At 40.1% G+C, this 19,218-nt stretch overlaps 1 protein-coding gene across 2 annotated transcripts in view; it reads left to right on the top strand.

The window, feature by feature from the left end:
- The window catches only part of piezo2a (piezo-type mechanosensitive ion channel component 2a), a 222,325-nt gene that overhangs the window by 51,747 nt on the left and 151,360 nt on the right, over nt 1-19,218 (top strand). For both annotated transcript variants that reach the window (XM_077224971.1, XM_077224970.1), the window contains exons 4-5: nt 4,140-4,182; nt 19,100-19,218. The exon at nt 19,100-19,218 is cut by the window's right edge and continues 26 nt beyond it. In XM_077224971.1, the coding sequence (XP_077081086.1) occupies nt 4,140-4,182; nt 19,100-19,218 (162 nt within the window). The remainder of the gene's footprint in view (nt 1-4,139; nt 4,183-19,099) is intronic.

Raw genomic sequence — 19,218 nt, 5'->3', positions numbered from 1 at the left:
GAAAAAACATTTATTGGTCTCGAGGAGTTTTGTGATTGAAATTTTAAAAAGTAACAAATCGGGTCATTTTGACCCCCATAGGAATGAATGGAATGCGAGGAATGCTTCAGTACACAGAGAAAAACCTAAAAAGGCTCAAATTTCAAACTAAAAATGCTAAAACTTTACCAAAAAAAATTATTTTATACTATGTACTTATTTGAACGAATGCACACTGAAGAACTGACTTTAGGACCCAGCGGAGCAGCTCATCTGCTCCATATAGAGATATAACGCCATCTATAGTCATGAAATATCATCTTATATTATTATTTTTCCACAAGAGATCGGCAGAGACACCCAATGTAAGATATTTTTAGCATAATTAAAAGGGTTATGCATGAAATTGTGAGTTATTTTGAATTTAAGTTTCTATATGACTAGATCAAATCTAGTAATTTAAAGGTAAATAAAAAATAACAAAAAATCTCCCAAAAAATTGCATTAAAAAATAGAAAGAATATTATCAAAATGAAATAAAATAAGATTTCTGGACAAACAAAAATATAATTAAGTATAACAGTTGGGCCTGGAGTGATGTTGCCCCGCGAGGGTAAGATGTGTCACAGAGCGAGTGACGGATGAGGGTTTCATGAGTTATGAGCTGTGCTCTCCTCAAACTGCATTCATGATCTCAATATCACATTATGACTTGATGAAGGTTTTCCAAATATAGCATTATATGTGAAGAAGAAAACTTTCTGAGCTCTGACTAGACATATTTGTGAAAAAACCTCAAACATCTGGTGTCTATTAGTAATTTGGATCCTCGGCAGATAAAAGAAAGTGATGGTGATTATCATGGTTTCTTATACGACTGATTTACGTTCAGTGCAATATTTGAGTTATAGAGATGATTAAAGGGAAAACGCATTATTTTCTGTGAGTTCATGCGTCTACGACTCTTAAATTACATTACATTATCCCTGAATGGTTGTTATTACTCACTGACTTCACTCTGCTGAAGTACTTTGTGTTTTTCAGTAACACGTTTGATGTTTTGTTGTTTGTCAGCTTGAAAAGGCACATCGCCCTTTAGTAATATTTCTTTTTCATGCCTGAACTTCAAACTCAAACTCATTGACGTACTTTGTGGATGTTTTGCCTGTATGATGATGACACAGCGGGAAAGCACAGAAAAAAGAAACAACGTGTGCCGTGTGCGTTCGCATGTCGGTCAAAAATGACAGAATATTTATTCTGTTATGGAGATTTTTTGGGAGATTTTTTTTATTTTTTATTTTATTTACCTTTAAATTGCTAGATTTGATCAATAAATAATAAATAAATAGTAATTTAAGCACATTCCTCACATTCTTTCTACTTCAATTCAAAATAACTCACAATTTCATGCAAAACATCTTACATTGGGTGTCTTTTTCAATGAAATTAATGTACTATATTTTAGTTCAATAATGTTTTTTATGTAATATTTGTATTTTCAGGGGATTTTATGGTACTAAATTATATTTACGCTGTATTAAATGCATTTATGCACTTTTTGAGTGTAGACCTTTTGAGTTTCTAACTTAAACTGTGGTAAATCTGAAGTCAAAGACGACATCTGGCAGATTATTGCTGTAGTGAAAAAAGTTTTAAAAAGCGAACTTAATAAAGGTAAAGAATTTTACGTTTATTGTTATGAAAAATGTGCAATAATACTGTTTTAAATTTTTATGTTTTCAAAAACATGTTTTACTCTAAAACTGCAATCAAAGCCATTAAAGCCATTGTAAAAATGCAAATTAAGCGTCTAAAAACTACTTTGAAAATGATAATATAACCATAAAATTCCCAAAGACTGACAAAAAGATCAGCTTTTGAAGTGGTTAATTACTGCCACAAAACACTGAATGATGTAAACCAAGTAAAACACCATGTGTTTACAGTTCAGTGTATTTAAATGATTTGCGTATGAACTTCAGAACATGCGAACAATAAGAATAAGAACGGATATGAGTGGTTTGTTGTTTTATTGCCCAAAATCATTTTTTGTTCTTATTCTTGATTTGCCAGTATGTGTTGCCAAGCATAATTACATCACTAATAATTTTTCAAACCTTGGACTTCAGTGTTGGAGGATGGAGGGAACGCTGATGTATTCCTGGAGCGCCGGAGAATCCGGGAAGTTTCCCTGTAAACAGAAACTCTGTAGAAATAAAGTATTATATCAATCACTGCTCCAAACAAACATCATCTTTTGAGAAATGGTTTTATTATATAGTTTATTTATTTATATAATATTATATAAATATTATAAATAAAATAAATCAATGAATAAAATGATAATAAAATAAAATAAATTAAATTAAATTAAAAAATAAACAGCATACAATTTAATAAAATAATAAAATAAAATAAATTAAAAACTAAATTAAAAATTAAAATACCATAACATTTAATAAAATTAAAAATTAAAATACCATAAAATTAAAAAAAATATAAACAAAAATACCATAAACCCATGACTCAGACGTGCAGTATGGTGTGAAGTGAGCAGGATGTGTTTGCGTGTGTGTGTGTGTGTGTGCGTGCGTGCGTGAGTGAGTGCGTGCGTGCGTGCGTGTGGTGTGTGTGTGTGTGTGTGTGTGTGTGTGTGGTGTGTGCTTGCGTGCGTGTGGTGTGCGTGTGTGCGTGCGTGTGGTGCGTGTGTGTGTGTGTGTGTGTGTGTGTGTGTGTGAGTGCGTGCGTGCGGTGTGTGCGTGCGTGCGTGCGTGCGTGTGTGTGAGTGTGTGAGTGTGTGTGTGTGTGTGTGTGTGTGTGTGTGTGTGGTGTGTGCTTGCGTGCGTGTGGTGTGCGTGTGTGCGTGCGTTCGTGCGTGTGGTGCGTGTGTGTGTGTGTGTGTGTGTGAGTGCGTGCGTGCGGTGTGTGCGTGCGTGCGTGCGTGCGTGTGTGTGAGTGTGTGAGTGTGTGTGTGTGTGCGTGCGTGTGGTGTGTGTGTGTGTGTGTGTGTGTGTGTGGTGTGCGTGCGTGCGTGCGTGCGTGTGGTGTGCGTGCGTGCGTGCGTGTGGTGCGTGTGGTGTGTGTGTGTGTGTGTTTGTGTGTGTGTGCGTGCGTGCGGTGTGTGCGTGCGTGCGTGCGTGTGTGTGAGTGTGTGTGTGTGTGTATGGTGTACAGCATCTGGTCTGGATCTGTGCAGATGTTAGTGAGGTGTGTGTGAAGCATGTGCGCAGCAGGTACAACATCTGTCCTGGTTCTGATGACTCACACACTTGTTCTCGCAGTAACACACAGAAGTGCTTTGTCATTTACAGACCATGTGCTTTCAGTCAGACATCAACCGTTGATGAACAGTTTACTTTTTTAATACGTATTACTTATTTAATTCTAATTCTAAATCTAATGTAATTGATCTCATTAGTAATTGTAGGTTCTACAAACACCAGCAGTTGTTTTAATGTTTCTGAAAGAGACTCTTCTGCTCACCAAGGCGATTTTATTTAATCAAAAATACAGTAAAAACAGTGAAATATTATTAGGATGTAAATCAGCTGTTTTCTATGTGAATATATAGTAAAGTGTAATTTATTCCTGTGATCAAAGCTGAATTTTCAGCATCATTACTCCAGTCTTCAGTGTCACATGATCCTTCAGAAATCACTATAATATGATGATTTGCTGATCAATAAACATTTATGATTATTATCAATGTTGGAAACAGCTTCATATTTTTGTGGAAACTGATAAAAAAAAATCAGGATTTTTTGATGAATAGAAAGTTCAAAAGAACAGCATTAATTTGAAATAAAATCTTTTGTAACATTGTACATTTATTTACTGTCACTTCAATTGAATGCATCCTCGCTGAATAAAAATGAATGCTAATGAGATTAGGCTGAATAATTATTAGTGCATATTGTTCCAATTAGTGTCTCTATAATATTTCAGAATCTTAATATAAGATAAAATATAAATGATAACTTGTTATTTAGAGACTTTTCCCAGTCCAATCAACATGTAATGGTTTGTGTTTCACTACTTTTGAGGTTCAAACCAGCGATCTTTCCTCCCCATCGCTGAGTTTAGCATCATCACATCATTATCAGACGCAAACGTCTCCGCTGTGCAGTTCTGATCCTCATCTGGTGTTGTTTCTGCAGGTTCATCATGGGAGAGATCAATACGACAGCTGGGCTTCCAGAGGTAAGAGACGCTTCCTCAGACCAGAGACTGTGTGTGTGTGTGTGTGTGTGTGTGTGTGTGTGTGTGTGTGTGTGTGTGTGTGTGTGTGTGTGTGTGTGTGTGTGTGTGTGTGTGTGTGTGTGTGTCTGTGTGTCTGTGTGTCTGTGTGTCTGTGTCTGTGTGTGTGTGTGTGTGTGTGTGTGTGTGTGTGTGTGTGTGTCTGTGTCTGTGTCTGTGTGTGTCTGTGTCTGTGTCTGTGTCTGTGTCTGTGTCTGTGTCTGTGTGTGTGTGTGTGTGTGTGTGTCTGTGTCTGTGTGTGTGTGTGTGTGTGTGTGTGTGTGTGTGTGTGTGTGTGTGTGTGTCTGTGTGTCTGTGTGTGTGTGTGTGTGTGTGTGTGTGTGTCTGTGTCTGTGTCTGTGTCTGTGTGTGTGTCTGTGTCTGTGTCTGTGTCTGTGTCTGTGTCTGTGTCTGTGTGTGTGTGTGTGTGTGTGTGTGTGTGTGTGTGTGTGTCTGTGTCTGTGTCTGTGTCTGTGTCTGTGTGTCTGTGTCTGTGTCTGTGTCTGTGTCTGTGTCTGTGTGTGTGTGTGTGTGTGTGTGTGTGTGTGTCTGTGTCTGTGTCTGTGTCTGTGTCTGTGTGTGTGTGTGTGTGTCTGTGTCTGTGTCTGTGTGTGTGTGTGTGTGTGTGTGCGTGTGTGTGTGTGTGTGTGGGCAGCAGAAAGCGTATTGTTCGGAGTGTGTGAGGATGTTTTCTTTGGAGGATTTTATGACCGGCCTGACAGAAGATGATCCAACTTAGCAAAAAACGCAATATTATGAATATTGAATGACAAAAATAAAGATAAAACATGTCCCCCTCACATATTATATGACCGAATAATGAAAGATACTGGATAATATTTTTCATAAAAGCAGAAAAACAATATACTTGTATTGTCATCCAACCACTGTATTGGTTGAAATATGAACGTTATTGATGCACTTTATCAACTAAAATGACAAAATATCTCTTTAGAGCTCCAGAACGACTGCTATCAGTTTAGTAAAGTGAAGTTTAGGTTAGTCAAGGTAAATTAAAGTTAACTTAATTTAGTTTTAGAATGCTTTTTTTGACCCATTTAAAATTAGAATAAAAATATTACATGTATATTACATGTTTTGTAATATCGAATAACACACTGTCGTTCAAATTATAATCAAGTGCTTTACATGTGCTTTAGTGTGTTAGTCAACACATCAAAATAAGTGACAAAAGTAAAAAAATGATGTAATGTACATTTCAAAATGTAAATTTATTTTATTAAACTGACTGAAGAAACATGAACACGGTCTTGATAGTGTCTCTGTTTAAGTTCACTAAGTGGCCTTTAATTTAATTCATATTATATTATCTTTGAAATAAAATGTACTTTTATGATTTGAAGTACACTACAAGTGCACACTCAGTCAACAGAATTAAGTGCACTTCTTTTTCACAAAGGTTATGTTACTTTTTTTCTACCTTGAGCTGCTGGAAATAGAACTATTTGATGTTTAGATGTAATTTTGAATATTATATAATGTCTCTTAAGCAAATTAATCAATTATATCTGTAGACTGGCACTGGACTGTGGCTCCAGCCTAAATCTGGCGTGTCTGACTGATTTACTCATTAGGACATTGTGGGTGGCATCATTTATTCAAGTCCCTCTTTTCTTTTTCATCTTTGTAATCGTGTTTGTGTACATGCACTTGATTGGTCTTCCTCGTGAGTGTCCGGTCTGGGAAATAAAGATGGCGTCAGTTAGCATGCAGCGCTCCACACCATCATGGACTACACACACACTAGTGTGCAAAAGAAAGAGCATTTGGTTACCATCTCTCTGCATACGGGTGTTTCTTTAACTTTATTTCACAGGGGTTGATTTTTCATTACAGAAAGGTCACATTAAAACTGTAAATGAATGCTGCTGACGTTTATTTGTGCTCTTTTCAAAAGCTAGTTTTCTTATTTAACAATGAGACAGTTCAAGGTCAATATCACTCGTGAACAGAATATTTGTATTGTCTGTTAATCTGTAATTTTGTCAAATTATGCAAAATGTGAGACAATAAACATGAACAATATTCCTCATTATAATAATTCATACGCAGAATAAAGGGGCGGGGCCTGGTTGAGTTAGTTAGTAGTGTGTTAAACTGGTGGTTATGGTAAGGGGCGGGACATTTCCCAAACACACTCGAAGCGCTCGACCAATCACAACACACTGCTCCAGCCGACCAATCAGAGCACAGTGTGCTTTTCAGGACGAGGGGCTTCATAGAGACAGGAAGTAAACAGAGCGTTACTGACAGACTGGGAAGAGAGGAGCCGCAACAATGGAGAATATGAGGAAAATAAGCATGAAACCTGTTCTAGTAGAGACTAAACACAACATAAAAACTTTGTAAAAGGGCATAAAATGTCCTCTTTAAGATCACATGACCCACGGCTAAAGAAACAACCATAGGCTACATACATGTTCACATGCTAATGTGTGGTAGCCTTGCAGACTGTCATAAGCTTGGCTAGATTTCAGGAACATCAAATCTCACAATTACAGCATTAGTGATTTACAATTTTAAACCCAGCATTTGCATTTCATTGGCCCACTTGGCATGAGGCTTTTGACAGATCGTGAAAACGCTGTGGAGTAGACCATCTGAACACTGCAGTCTCACAACAGCTGGACGCGGTTAAAACACGCATGTTAGTCGTGATCTGTATGATGTTATTGACAGACGTGTGTAATTTACCTGACTGTGGAGGAGAACCAGTGTCTGGAAGTCTAGCTCAAACCATATGTCTTATGATGAAGAAGCCAGAGCAGGTTATACATAATAATGCCTTACGCAGCTGTCGGATAGTCTGCAGTTAGATAACATGAATCCTAAATAATGCAAAGTTTTCACCCTATCAACTGCTCAATGCTATAAAGAAACACTCAGAACACATTAGCAACTGCATAGCGACACCCTGGCAACCCTCTACAACACTGCTCAACAACATGCTTAAACGCTCTGAACACCTTATAGCAACTTCATAGCAACACTCTGGCAACCATCTTAAACACTCTAGCAACTGCACAACAACATGCTTAAACACTCTGAACACCTTAGCAACTGCATAGCAACACCCTGGCAACCATCTTCAACACTCTAGAAACTGCAGAGCAACACACTAAAGCACTCTGAACACCTTATCAACTACATAACAATACCCTGGCAACCTTCTACAACACTCTAGCAACTGGACAACAAAATGCTTAAACACTCTGAACACCTTAGCAACTGCATAACAATACCCTGGCACCATCTACAACACTCTAGCAACTGCAGAGCAACACACTAAACACTCTGAACACCTTAGCAACTGCATAACAATACCCTGGCAACCATCTTCAACACTCTAGAAACTGCAGAGCAACACACTAAACACTCTGAACACCTTAGCAACTGCATAACAATACCCTGGCAACCATCTTCAACACTCTACAAACTGCAGAGCAACACACTAAACACTCTGAACACCTTAGCAACTGCATAACAATACCCTGGCAACCTTCTACAACACTCTAGCAACTGCACAACAACACACTAAAGCACTCTGAACACCTTATCAACTACATAACAATACCCTGGCAACCTTCTACAACACTCTAGCAACTGCACAACAAAATGCTTAAACACTCTGAACACCTTAGCAACTGCATAACAATACCCTGGCAACCATCTTCAACACTCTAGCAACTGCAGAGCAACACACTAAGCACTCTGAACACCTTAGCAACTGCATAACAATACCCTGGCAACATTCTACAACACTCTAGCAACTGCACAACAAAATGCTTAAACACTCTGAACACCTTAGCAACTGCATAACAATACCCTGGCACCATCTACAACACTCTAGCAACTAAACAACAACATGTTAAACATTACGAATACATGATCAACTGCATAGCAACACCCTGGCACCATCTTCAACACTCTAGCAACTGCTCAACAACATGTAAAACACTCTGAGTACCTTAGCAACAACCTCGCAACCATCTACAACACTTGTGCAACTGCCTAATATACCTTAGCAACTGCATAGCAACACCCTGGTAACCTTCCACAAAACCCTAGCATCGTCAAGACAAGTTTTTGAAGAGGTAAGGTCCTGGTTTTTAGGTTATGTGACCTTCAAAAAGAAAAGCTTCAGTTGGGCTACCATAGAAAATTCTGATACAAAAAAATATAGAAACTTAATGAATTTTTTTTTTTTAATAATAAAGAAAGAAAGGTATGTAGAGCTACTGTAACGGGATGTTGGCTCAGACAGTGGAGAGGGAATAACATGAGTAATCAGAAACATGTGCACTGAACTTCACGGAAGAGGCCTTTGTTGGCTTTATCATATCAACATTTCATTTCTCGTACCAAGTTCTGTGGATTATTGTTTTACCAGTTTCCTTCAAATTTAAATTTTTAGATTTACAAGCAAGTTTTCTAACCCAAACAAGTCTTTGTTTAGTCTAGCGTCTGCGATTTCTAAGCAACAACAACGGTTTAAATATTCTCAGTTTAGCCATGCCTGATCATTTTATCATTTACCAGTATAGATTATTCTTCAAATCATTGTTCATGTGACGTCCTCTGATAAACCATATCAGATCCCACTTCCACACACAACTTCCTCCAGTAATCTGTCATTAATGGGGCCATAAACGTGTCAAAATAATTCTTTGTGTGTTTTCTATGTAAATTGGACTCGCAGAGCATTAATCATGTGTTTTTCTTGAATCTGTGTGTTAAAACACAAGGGAGATTGGAACAGGCGCTTCATTATGAATACTGAATCGCAGCTCTGTGTCTCGTGTTGCTCTTGGACAGAAGAGAAACTTCTCTTCCCAGCATGCACTGCTCCGCCATCGGGGATCACGGTTATTTTCTGTACAAATAACGGTAACTCTTTACAATAAGGTTCATTAGTTAACATTAGTTACAGGAACTAATAATGAACAACACTTCTACAGCATTTACTAATCTTAGTTAATAGTTTCAACATTTATTAATACATTATTAATATCATAGGTTGTATTTGTTAACATTTAACATAGTAACACTTACAGTGTCCTTGTTACATGTTACATGTACTTATCATAGTAATAGCAGTAAATTATGCATAACTACATAAAACTAACCCTCAACCAAATCCTAATCCTACCCTACCCCTATAGTAAATACATGTAGTTTATTAATATTACTCAGTACTTAAATATATAATTACACTGTAACAATGACTCCTTTAAATAAAATGTAACCCTAATATTTACAAAGATTAATAAATACTGTAACAATTGTTTTGCTCATTAATTTGCTCATAATACCTGTCCGTGGGGTTCAGGGATTTCATTAGGGAGATGTTTGTGCTGGTGTGTGTGTGTACCTACTTAACTATACTTTGGGGGTAAATTTGTAAATTTTGGACAAAATCTTCAAAATACTGTCCTTATTAGTAAATCTGGTATCAAAATAAAGTCATTAAAAATGAAAAATGCAGAAAGTTTTGTGTGATGGGTAGGTTTAGGGGTTGGGTTAGTGTGTGTGTGTGTGTGTGTGTGTGTGTGTGTGTGTGTGTGTGTGTGTGTGTGTGTGTGTGTGTGTGTGTGTGTGTGTGTGTGTGTCTGTGTGTATGTGTGTGTGTGTGTGTGTGTGTGTGTGTGTGTGTCTGTGTCTGTGTCTGTGTGTATGTGTGTGTGTGTGTGTGTGTGTGTGTGTGTGTGTGTGTGTGTGTGTGTGTGTGTGTGTGTTTGTTTGTGTGTGTGTGTGTGTGTGTGTTTGTGTGTGTGTGTGTGTGTGTGTGTGTGTGTGTGTGTATGTGTGTGTGTGTGTGTGTGTGTTTGTGTGTGTGTGTGTGTGTGTGTGTGTGTGTGTGTGTGTGTGTGTGTGTGTGGACGTTTGGACTTCCTCTGTGTTCATTGTTCAGTTTCTAGCCACTCCTCCTTCATTAGTTCATTTGGTTCACCTGTGTCTTGTTAGTGACTATGGTTACTGTCATTGAGTTCATTATCCAGTTGTGTTTCGTTTCCCTGGTCTGTACTCTGTGTATTTAAGCCCTCTGTGTCTCCCTGGTTATTGTCTTGCATTATATATTGTTATCAATGATTTGTGGTTGTTTGTTTTCTGGTCTAAGTTTAGAATTAAAGTATTCTGTTATATCTCATTCATCGTGCGCTTATCTTAACCTCTCACCCGTGACAGAGGCGTTCATGTTGGCTAACCTCGCTTGAGTTTATCAGCCAACAAGAAGTCTTTTATTGGAAGAAACTAGCTTGACTCAGTGGGGAATGAAGTGTGATTCATGGCTTCCACATCTGGCTGTTTCTGTCCACACTGGGTTTAACTTCTCGTCGACTCGCTCAGCAAACAGAAAGGTTAAATGATTCAGCCTCAGAGCCATCATTGTGTTTGAACAGAATGGAGCATAACAGTAATCATCATTAATATAACTGACCTGGGCCGCGTTTCTCAAGCATTGGTGGCAGTAGTTCTATGATCTGCGTACGCTTATCAATGCTTTACACAGCAATAAATCTGCGTTTCTCAAAAGCATCGTGAGCTAAGTTGATCGTAGAGACCATTGGTGTCAGTACTTCTACGAATCAGCTCTGTTTCTAAACTTCAAACTGTTTTGTAAAGCTGTTATTGTGGTGCTTTAAGTGTGAGTTTGTTAAGTCTTGGTTATTAATATCACGAATGTGGAAGAAGCAACATGATTTCATTTTGCTGAAATTGTGGCATAGGCTGGTTTTTAAGGCTTCATTTGTTTGATCAAAAATACAGTAAAAACAGTGAAATATTATTAGAATGTAAATCAGCTGTTTTCTATGTGAATATAGTAAAGTGTAATTTATTCCTGTGATCAAAGCTGAATTTTCAGCATCATTACTCCAGTCTTCAGTGTCACATGATCCTTCAGAAATCACTATAATATGATGATTTGATGCTCAAGAAACTTATAGGGTCAAAATCTCTCTAAAAGATGGCAATATCCAAAATCCTTGTCTCATGAGGAAACAAGCTTATACATCATACAGAAGGATTTTTTTTGAAAGTGTAAAAATGTAGAAAGTTTTGTGTGTGTATAAAGTGTAGGGGTAGGGTGTGTGTGTGTGTGTGTGTGTGTGTTTGGCCTTTTGTTGTTGCCATTGGAAGAGAAAAGTTCTGAGCCATTCATAAAACTATGACGGGTTTACTCAGCTCTGTTTACAAATGTCTTCAAATTGGAGTGATACCGAAACTTAAGCGCTTCTCCTCGTCGGGCGGATGAAGAGATTTACCAACAACTTTAGAGGTCACGGTTAATGTCATTATCACAGAGTTTGCCGGTATTTTGGAGCTGATGAGTGAACGGTCTGTCACCGGTAAAACGCCAGAACGCTGTTGCTTGTGTGAACAACATATTTGTAACAGTAATGAATCACACCACATCATACACTGCTGAGAAGCTGCGAGTCTGATGACACACGTCACCGTTACGGATCTCACTGAGAGATTCAATTGAATTACTCCACAACCAGACGGCCTGCTGGACCTTTGAAATGCGTTTACTTAAAAACTCAACACAAGATCCCTCAACCTGAAGACATAACGCTCCCATCCCTGATGTCTTCTCCAGTTTATTCTCTGTAACACTTTACAATAAGGTTCATTAGTTAACATTAGTTAATGTATTAAGTAACATGAACAAACAATGAGCAATCCATTTGTTACAGTATTTTTAAATTTTTGTTAACGTTAGTTAATAAACATTCAGCTGTTCATTGTGTTCATGTTAGTTCACGGTGCTAATGTTCACAAATACAACCTTTGATTTTAATAATAAATGTTGAAATTGATATTAACTAAGATTAATAAATGCTGTAGAAGTATTGTTCATTCTTAGTTCATGTTAACTAAGGTAGTTAACTAATAAACCTTATTGTGAAGTGTTACCGTTTTCCCCAATGTTAACAAACATTAGTAAATACTGTAACAAATGCATTGCTCATGTCATGGAACCCTATTGTAAAGTGTTGGCAATTTAATTCACAATCCAGTTTTGTTTCTCAGAGTTTGCAGCCCTGTCTCCTGTAATGCATGACTTACCGCAGTTTAATTTTAATGCAGTGTTTGTCCTGGTCATACGCCGTATCTAATGCACCAGAAAGACGTCGTGCCCCAGCTTGCATTTTCTGGAATCAGTAATGTCTCTGTTCAGTTTGTTTTCTAAAAGCTCCTTTGCTTCAGTTTGTTTGGACAGTTTCTTCTTGGCCGGTGTGGAAGCTGCTGATCTTTGCTCCATTTGACTGTTATTTAAGCGGTGGATTTTGGGAAGGTAATATCTACCATTTGGCTCGGATCTGCTGAGACACCTGGAGTGACGCCAACACACATTCCTCCTCTGTGTTCACAAGATCACTAACCTCACCACTAATCCACAAATATCAACATCTCAGCTCGCTTTTGAGTCTTATTCAATGGCTTAATTGCTCATAGAAGGTTTACTTTTACTGTGGTTCCCATAATTCATTGCTTTTACCCAAATCAGTGCCATCTGCGGTCTCCTCTTTTGTCTTGCATCCGCTCACGGTTTTCTCTTTATGAGCTCGCTGAGATGAAAGCGATACTGTAAACTGTTTAGATACAGCGAGACGTCATTACATAGTGCATCTGCGTCGTGCGTCTCACACTTGGGTTGTTGTCAGCGTGTCATCTGCCACTTATTACGTTTTATGAAGCAAATACCGCACACTTCAAAGCGATTGCATGGAGGAAAGTCAGGGAAGCTTTGCTTTGAACGCATGGATTTTGTCATAAATGTGCCTAAACATTTTCTTTACGGTGTTAGGCAATCAACAATTACGCAAAACAAGCTTACGAACTCGCATTTTGGGGTTCGCAAACGGATCTGTCAGCGGGGGTTGGGACGGGCCCCGCCCTATCTCAGTTTTCACCTCCCGGATCCAGTGCTGCCGATTCCAGTTCCGAAGAATTGTTATCGTTAGTGTTTCTTTTGTTTAAAAAAAGAGAACAAAACAAATAAAGATATTAAGAAAAAGACAGATGTTTGAGTTTTCAATAAATGAATAAATAAGTCAGCTCATAACTCTGTTGAATAAAGAGGAGCTTTAAAAGGAGGTTTATCTAGTGCTGTTGCTAGTTACATATTTTCTGGCCAGCTGAACATTATGAGAGTGAAAAAGAGAGTTTATTAGATTAAATATATCTAAAAACAGTAAAACTCTGTATCTCAGCCTCCTCGCCGGGGACTGCCGTTTTTTCCCTATCTCCACACCACACTGAGGTGTCGAGATCGTGGAATAAGCCGGTTTCTATTTTATGTGTTTAATGCCCAAACGTCTAACTATAGTAATGCTATGGGTATAAAAGTATTATGGTATGACAGTGCCTCGGGTTAAAGAGACGCTTGCTAGCTTTCTCTCTCCCGAGTCGGCATCATAATTTTTAACCCTGACGTTACCCACCAACCATCCTAAATAAATAAATAAAAATTTTATTAGGCAGCGCTGGTGGGTGAATTATAAAGACATGGATGAATGTGAGGTTGTCAGCACTCAAGAATTGCGTCGTGCAAAAACAGATAAACTATACTGGGGAGGGACGGTTTCGAGAAATCGTTTCTCCTCTGCGTCCTCTGGGGGGCGACTCTCTGAGGAGGGTCGCAGCACGGCCAGTTCGGTTGTTTTCCTGCTGGTGGCCACGGAGTGATATATATATATATATATATATATATATATATATATATATATATATATATATATACGTTTTTCTGATTTAAAAATAAAGAAAAATAAGATAAAATTAGGTCTGTTCTTCTGGACGCTCCGCTTTCAAAAAACTAAGAAATAAACCATTTAGCGGCGTTCCAGAGGTTTCTTCTTCACCAATCTAATGTTCCTGAGACAGCTGGGCGGAGCAGTCTATGTCTACTAAGCTCCTCGCAGCACAGAGTGCAAAACGAGCATCGCCATTTGGGTCCTCCACAATCGAGGGGGACTTGGGTGGCGGTAGCAGTCTAGCCAGTTAGAGATATGCAAGATCTGAGGACTATTTTATCTCTAAAAAAGCTTGGACAAATAGGAAGCCCTGACGCCGAGGCTATCAGGCTTCTAAAGGGTGGTCCCCTCCGGGGTAGGGATGGTTTTGAGAAATCGTTTCTCCTCGGCGCCCTCTGGGGTGCGACTCTCTGAGGAGGGAGAGACCCCAGCGTTTTCGCATGATCAAGGTCACGCGGCTATGCCTTCATGCCTCGGTCATGTGGAAGAAACCTTGGTTCCTCGCCCAGTGCCCAGTGCTGGGGGCTTCTTGTCGACGCGTCACGCTATCGACGGATGCTTCCCTCACAGGATGGGGGGGGGGGGGGGCGGTCATGAGTGGCCGCTCGGTGAAAGGTCTTTGGCTGGGGCATATGGCAGTTGCGTCCAACGTAGTTACTTTTGGCCTTCTGTACATGAGACGCCTGCTGTGGTGGCTCAGGACCAAGGGGTTTTCTCCGAGGGGAAATCCGTTTTCGCATGATCAAGGTCACACGGCTATGCCTTCGTGCCTCGGTCATGTGGAAGAACCTTGGTTCCTCGCCCAGGCCCAGTGTCGGGGGCTTCTTGTTGACGCTTAATGCTATCGACGGATGCTTCCCTCACAAGTCGGGGGCAATCATGAGTGGTTGCTCAGCGAAGGGTCCGGACAACACACTGATGGTCTCGTATATATCAGAGCAGATATCCTGTTGAGGCAGGGGCTGTGGCCCGGGGAATGGAGACTTCACCCCAAGGTGGTGGAGCTTCTTAGGAAGAACTTCGGTCAAACTACAAGTCGACCTTTCGCATCGCTTGTACAATGCACTGCCCTTGCGGTTCTCAAGCTCCGCTTGGACTGGATGTAATGTAATAGGTGTGGTTGCCGCTACACCTATACCCTTTTCCCGATATCTTTGCTCCTGGGAGCTCTGGAGTTGTGGATACTGTGGGCTCAGCCTCTGAGGGGGCCCAGCTCATAGATTCAGGTCTCTCGACCGAGGTCGTGGAGACCATACTCCAGCCTAGAGCTTCCTCCACGAGAAGACTAAATATGCTGTTCTCTGCCTGGTGCAGAGAACGGCTTCTGAATCTTGTTTCTGCCCCGTGGGTACAGTACTTGATTTCTGTATGAATGTTTCTTTACTGGGTTATCTCTGAGGAGAGATCCTTAATTTCGTCTTCTCCGTGGTACATGAGGCTGAGGCCTACACGTACCTGGATTTGCACCTGCTATGGTGATAGTATTTCTTCACCCCAGGTCAGGTTGTATTTCTAGGTCCCTACTAAATGTGCGGGTCATTTGAGCAGCAGGCCTTCTGTCCTCCACCTTTAATACCCCAGATCAGGAAAAACTTAATCTGTTACGCCCTGTCCGGGCTTTGGATGCGTATGTCCACAGAGCTGCTCAGTGGCGTATATCAGAACAATTATTTGTCTGCTTCGGGTCACCTAAGATAGGTTGCCCGGCATCTAAACAGATGATGAGCAAGTGGGTAGTTGAGGCTATCTCACTTGCTTATGAAGCGGCCGGACAGCCTTCACCTATGGCTGTTCAGGGCCATTCTACAGGAGTATGGCTGCCTCTAGGCTTTAATTTCGGGTGTTCCCCTTCAGGACATTTGTAATACAGCAGGCTGGTCCTCAACACATACATTTGTCAGATTTTATGACTTACACCTCTCCACTCCTGGGGCTGGGTTGCTTGCTTCTTAGTGTGCGCAAGGACTTCACACAGAATGGACATTTGTCTTTATGACGTAGTGGGTATGGGGTTCCCACCGCGTCTCAACGCAGCTCGAGTTCCCTTGAAAGGGAACGTCTCAGGTTACGTATGTAACCCTGGTTCCCTGAGAGGGAACGAGACGCTGCGTTTTCCTGCCATACTTCCTGCATACCCTGATCGACTTGCTTCAGGCTTTTTCAGAAGCTGTCGCGGTCTGTTTTCAGGTATGCTTTATAGCTTCCTGGTCTATGACGTCACCCGCCTATGACGTCTAGCTCTTCCATTGGACTGATTATACACGTGCTTCACGACGCAATCACGCATAGCGTTCCCACCGCGTCTCAACGCAGCGTCTCATTCCCTCTCAGGGAACCAGGGTTACATATGTAACCTGAGACGTTTTACCCGCGCTTGCGAAGTTTCACTACAGCAGTTTTATTTGAAATTATTGTAAATAGTTTGTGTTCAAGTCATTTGTTTCATCTGTGTTCAAGTGTACACATTAACCCCTCTGATAATGTTCCAAGATGATAAAAACGCTTCGCAGCTGATCATAGACAAACAGGAGGAGAAGTTTGTATCTACCGCACCGTCAGGGTTTTTCTTTCTTATCATAGCCTACTAATGTCTTCGTTCATAGTCTGTCTGACATATAGCTATTAGAAGCGTCATGGATTTGCACTGAATTGTTTCCCAGAAATACGGAACAAAGTGCGTTCCGTATCAGTTCAATACGGAAGACTTTTATGTGTCAAATATGGGACGATTCCGTATTATACGGAACGGTTGGCATTGGCAACCCTACATTGAACAAAAAGTGTGTACATATTATACCAGGCTGTTAACTTAGTTTTTGGAGGAAAAACGTAAAAGATTAAACTGTTCATGACACAAGCATTGATTTATTTTAGGAAAGGACCCTGAAGACCTGCGAGCAACAGTAGGAGCAAAAAATAACTAATAAGCAAAAATAATTGGTAGCAATAACCATTAGATCGTTTTAGGACAGAACAATGAGACAGTGCACATTGGGTACAGCTGTTGTGGTGACACTGCGCATGCACGGGGTGAAACTGCTGGGGGTGAAACTGCTGGGGGTGAACCTGCTGGGGGTGAAACTGCTGGGGGTGAAACTGCTGGGGGTGAAACTGCTGGGGGTGAAACTGCTGGGGGTGAAACTGCTGGGGGTGAACCTGCTGGGGGTGAAACTGTGGCTCTGCGGCTCTGCAGACAGATATTATTGGGTGGCTCCCGCAGGATTGCTTCGCTTGCAAGCTTCTCCTCATTTCCGGCCGGCGACGATAAAATGTTCGCACAACGAGGACGTTCATTTGGTGAATTTGAACTATAGCCTTGAGTATAGGCTGGTGCTGCAGGCAGTAATGCCGTAATAATAACGCTATAGTGGCAACGAAATGCGTGTTTATTCATTCCTGGCATTCCTTTTTTTTTTTCATTCTTGTCAAAGTTTTATATATATATATATATATATTTTTTTTTTTATTGAACAGATATAACTCACACCTGTCTTGTTTGGTTCGATTGAATCGAACTGAAGTTAGTTTCCCCCTCTGCGGGCATCTTTTGTGCAGGAGTGAATACAGCGATCGCGCTCGAGTGCGCCCAAACACCCGAACCGAGACCCAGCTGAAGAAGAGGTGCTCTTGGTCCAATGAATGGATGACCTTAGCACACGTGTGGTTTTGTTTACAAATTTTGGTTTACTTGCAAAAAAGGCAGTGTGAAAGCGAACCACACACAAAAAAAAATACAAATAAAAATCAACATTGTAGGCTATTTAGTCCTGGTGTGAATACACCCTAAGTCTTTCCCAGTCAATGTAGAAATATAGTGTTTAATACAAGTTTGATAATTGAATTGTGTCTAATTATGACTTGTATTATATTAAAATACACATGCATTATACAGACTCAGTCACAAAGTTGTTGTTGTTGTTGTTTTCCAGTAATCCAGTAGCACTGAAAATATATTGAGAATTCCAGAGAGTCGAGTTTTCAGAATTTGCCATATTTTCCCAAACTCTGTATTGCAACACATCTGCAAAATGTTTTACTTGTTTACGGCTATGTTTATTTGTGAACTAGGTCTATACCTTTAAAGGTCTGAGAACGAGCATCTTTACAGCTGATGGTGTAATGAACGTGAAAGTCTGCGTTTCAGTTTTCAGTGTTTAGTTGGGAATGGCCGCGCTCTGAAGTGATGTTTTCTTGAGGGTTGCATGGATCGGTTTCATTAAATCCCCCCGGCCGGCGCTCGACTCTGGGAAATGAGATCCAGACGTGCGAGCGCTCTGAGCGAGGATACTGGGAATCACAGGCTTTTATTGAAGAACACAGTGTTTTTCTGCATTTTTACCAGGCACTGCAGCTCATTGTTGCACTAAGAGCACTCGTGAAAAACATTTCATCTGAAATGTTACGTCAGCTCAAGAGTGTGGAAGCTTGTTTCCGTCACAAGAATAAAACATTTTGAAAGATATTTGCGACTTTTTTAACTCACAATTGCAAGATATAAAGTCAGAATGCGTGATATAAACTCGCCGTTGCGAGTTATAAAATCCAATTATAAGGGAAAAAATAATTGAGAAATAATCTCGCAATTCCGATTTTGTTTTTGCAACTGCGACTTTGTATCATGCAATTCTGACTTTATATCTCCCGATTTTTATGTTGTTAAGTCAGAATTGTGAGATACAAACATACAATTCGGAGAAAAAAGTCACAATTGCAACTTTATATCTCACAATTCTGACTTTATAACACTTAATTCTGAAAAAAAGAGTCAGAATTGTGAGATAAAAAGTCGCAATTACCTTTTAGATTTTTCATTCTGTGGCGGAAACAATCTTGCATATACAAAAGCGACTTACCAAATTCTAACTGTATGCAATTTATGTATACATTACATTTTTTCTATGCTAATATATTGTCTCCTATCCCAGTTTAATACGCAGAGATAACTGCAAGTAAACCATGACTTCCCGAAGAATATGAAAACTGTGTGTCGCTCGACGTGTCGACTTCTGCCTCAGCCGGTGATGTGAGTTAAGATGATATTGATACACACACTCATATCAGTGTTTGTGTGTGTGTGTGTGTGTGTGTGTCTGCAGTGTCCGAGGGGCAGACGCCGGGAACGGCATCCGCGTGTTCATCCCGGACATCGGCATGTTTGTGGTGGGTCTGGTGACATGGCTCCTGTGCCGGAGTCTGGAGAAGCCAACGCTCAAGG

Source organism: Siphateles boraxobius, unplaced genomic scaffold, assembly GCF_051911475.1.
Source record: "Siphateles boraxobius isolate OS27281-9 unplaced genomic scaffold, OSU_SipBor_1 97, whole genome shotgun sequence".
NCBI classification, from domain to species: domain Eukaryota; kingdom Metazoa; phylum Chordata; class Actinopteri; order Cypriniformes; family Leuciscidae; genus Siphateles; species Siphateles boraxobius.
The sequence above is the reverse complement of the archived record's forward strand: the minus strand, read 5'-3'. Positions and strand labels throughout refer to the sequence as shown.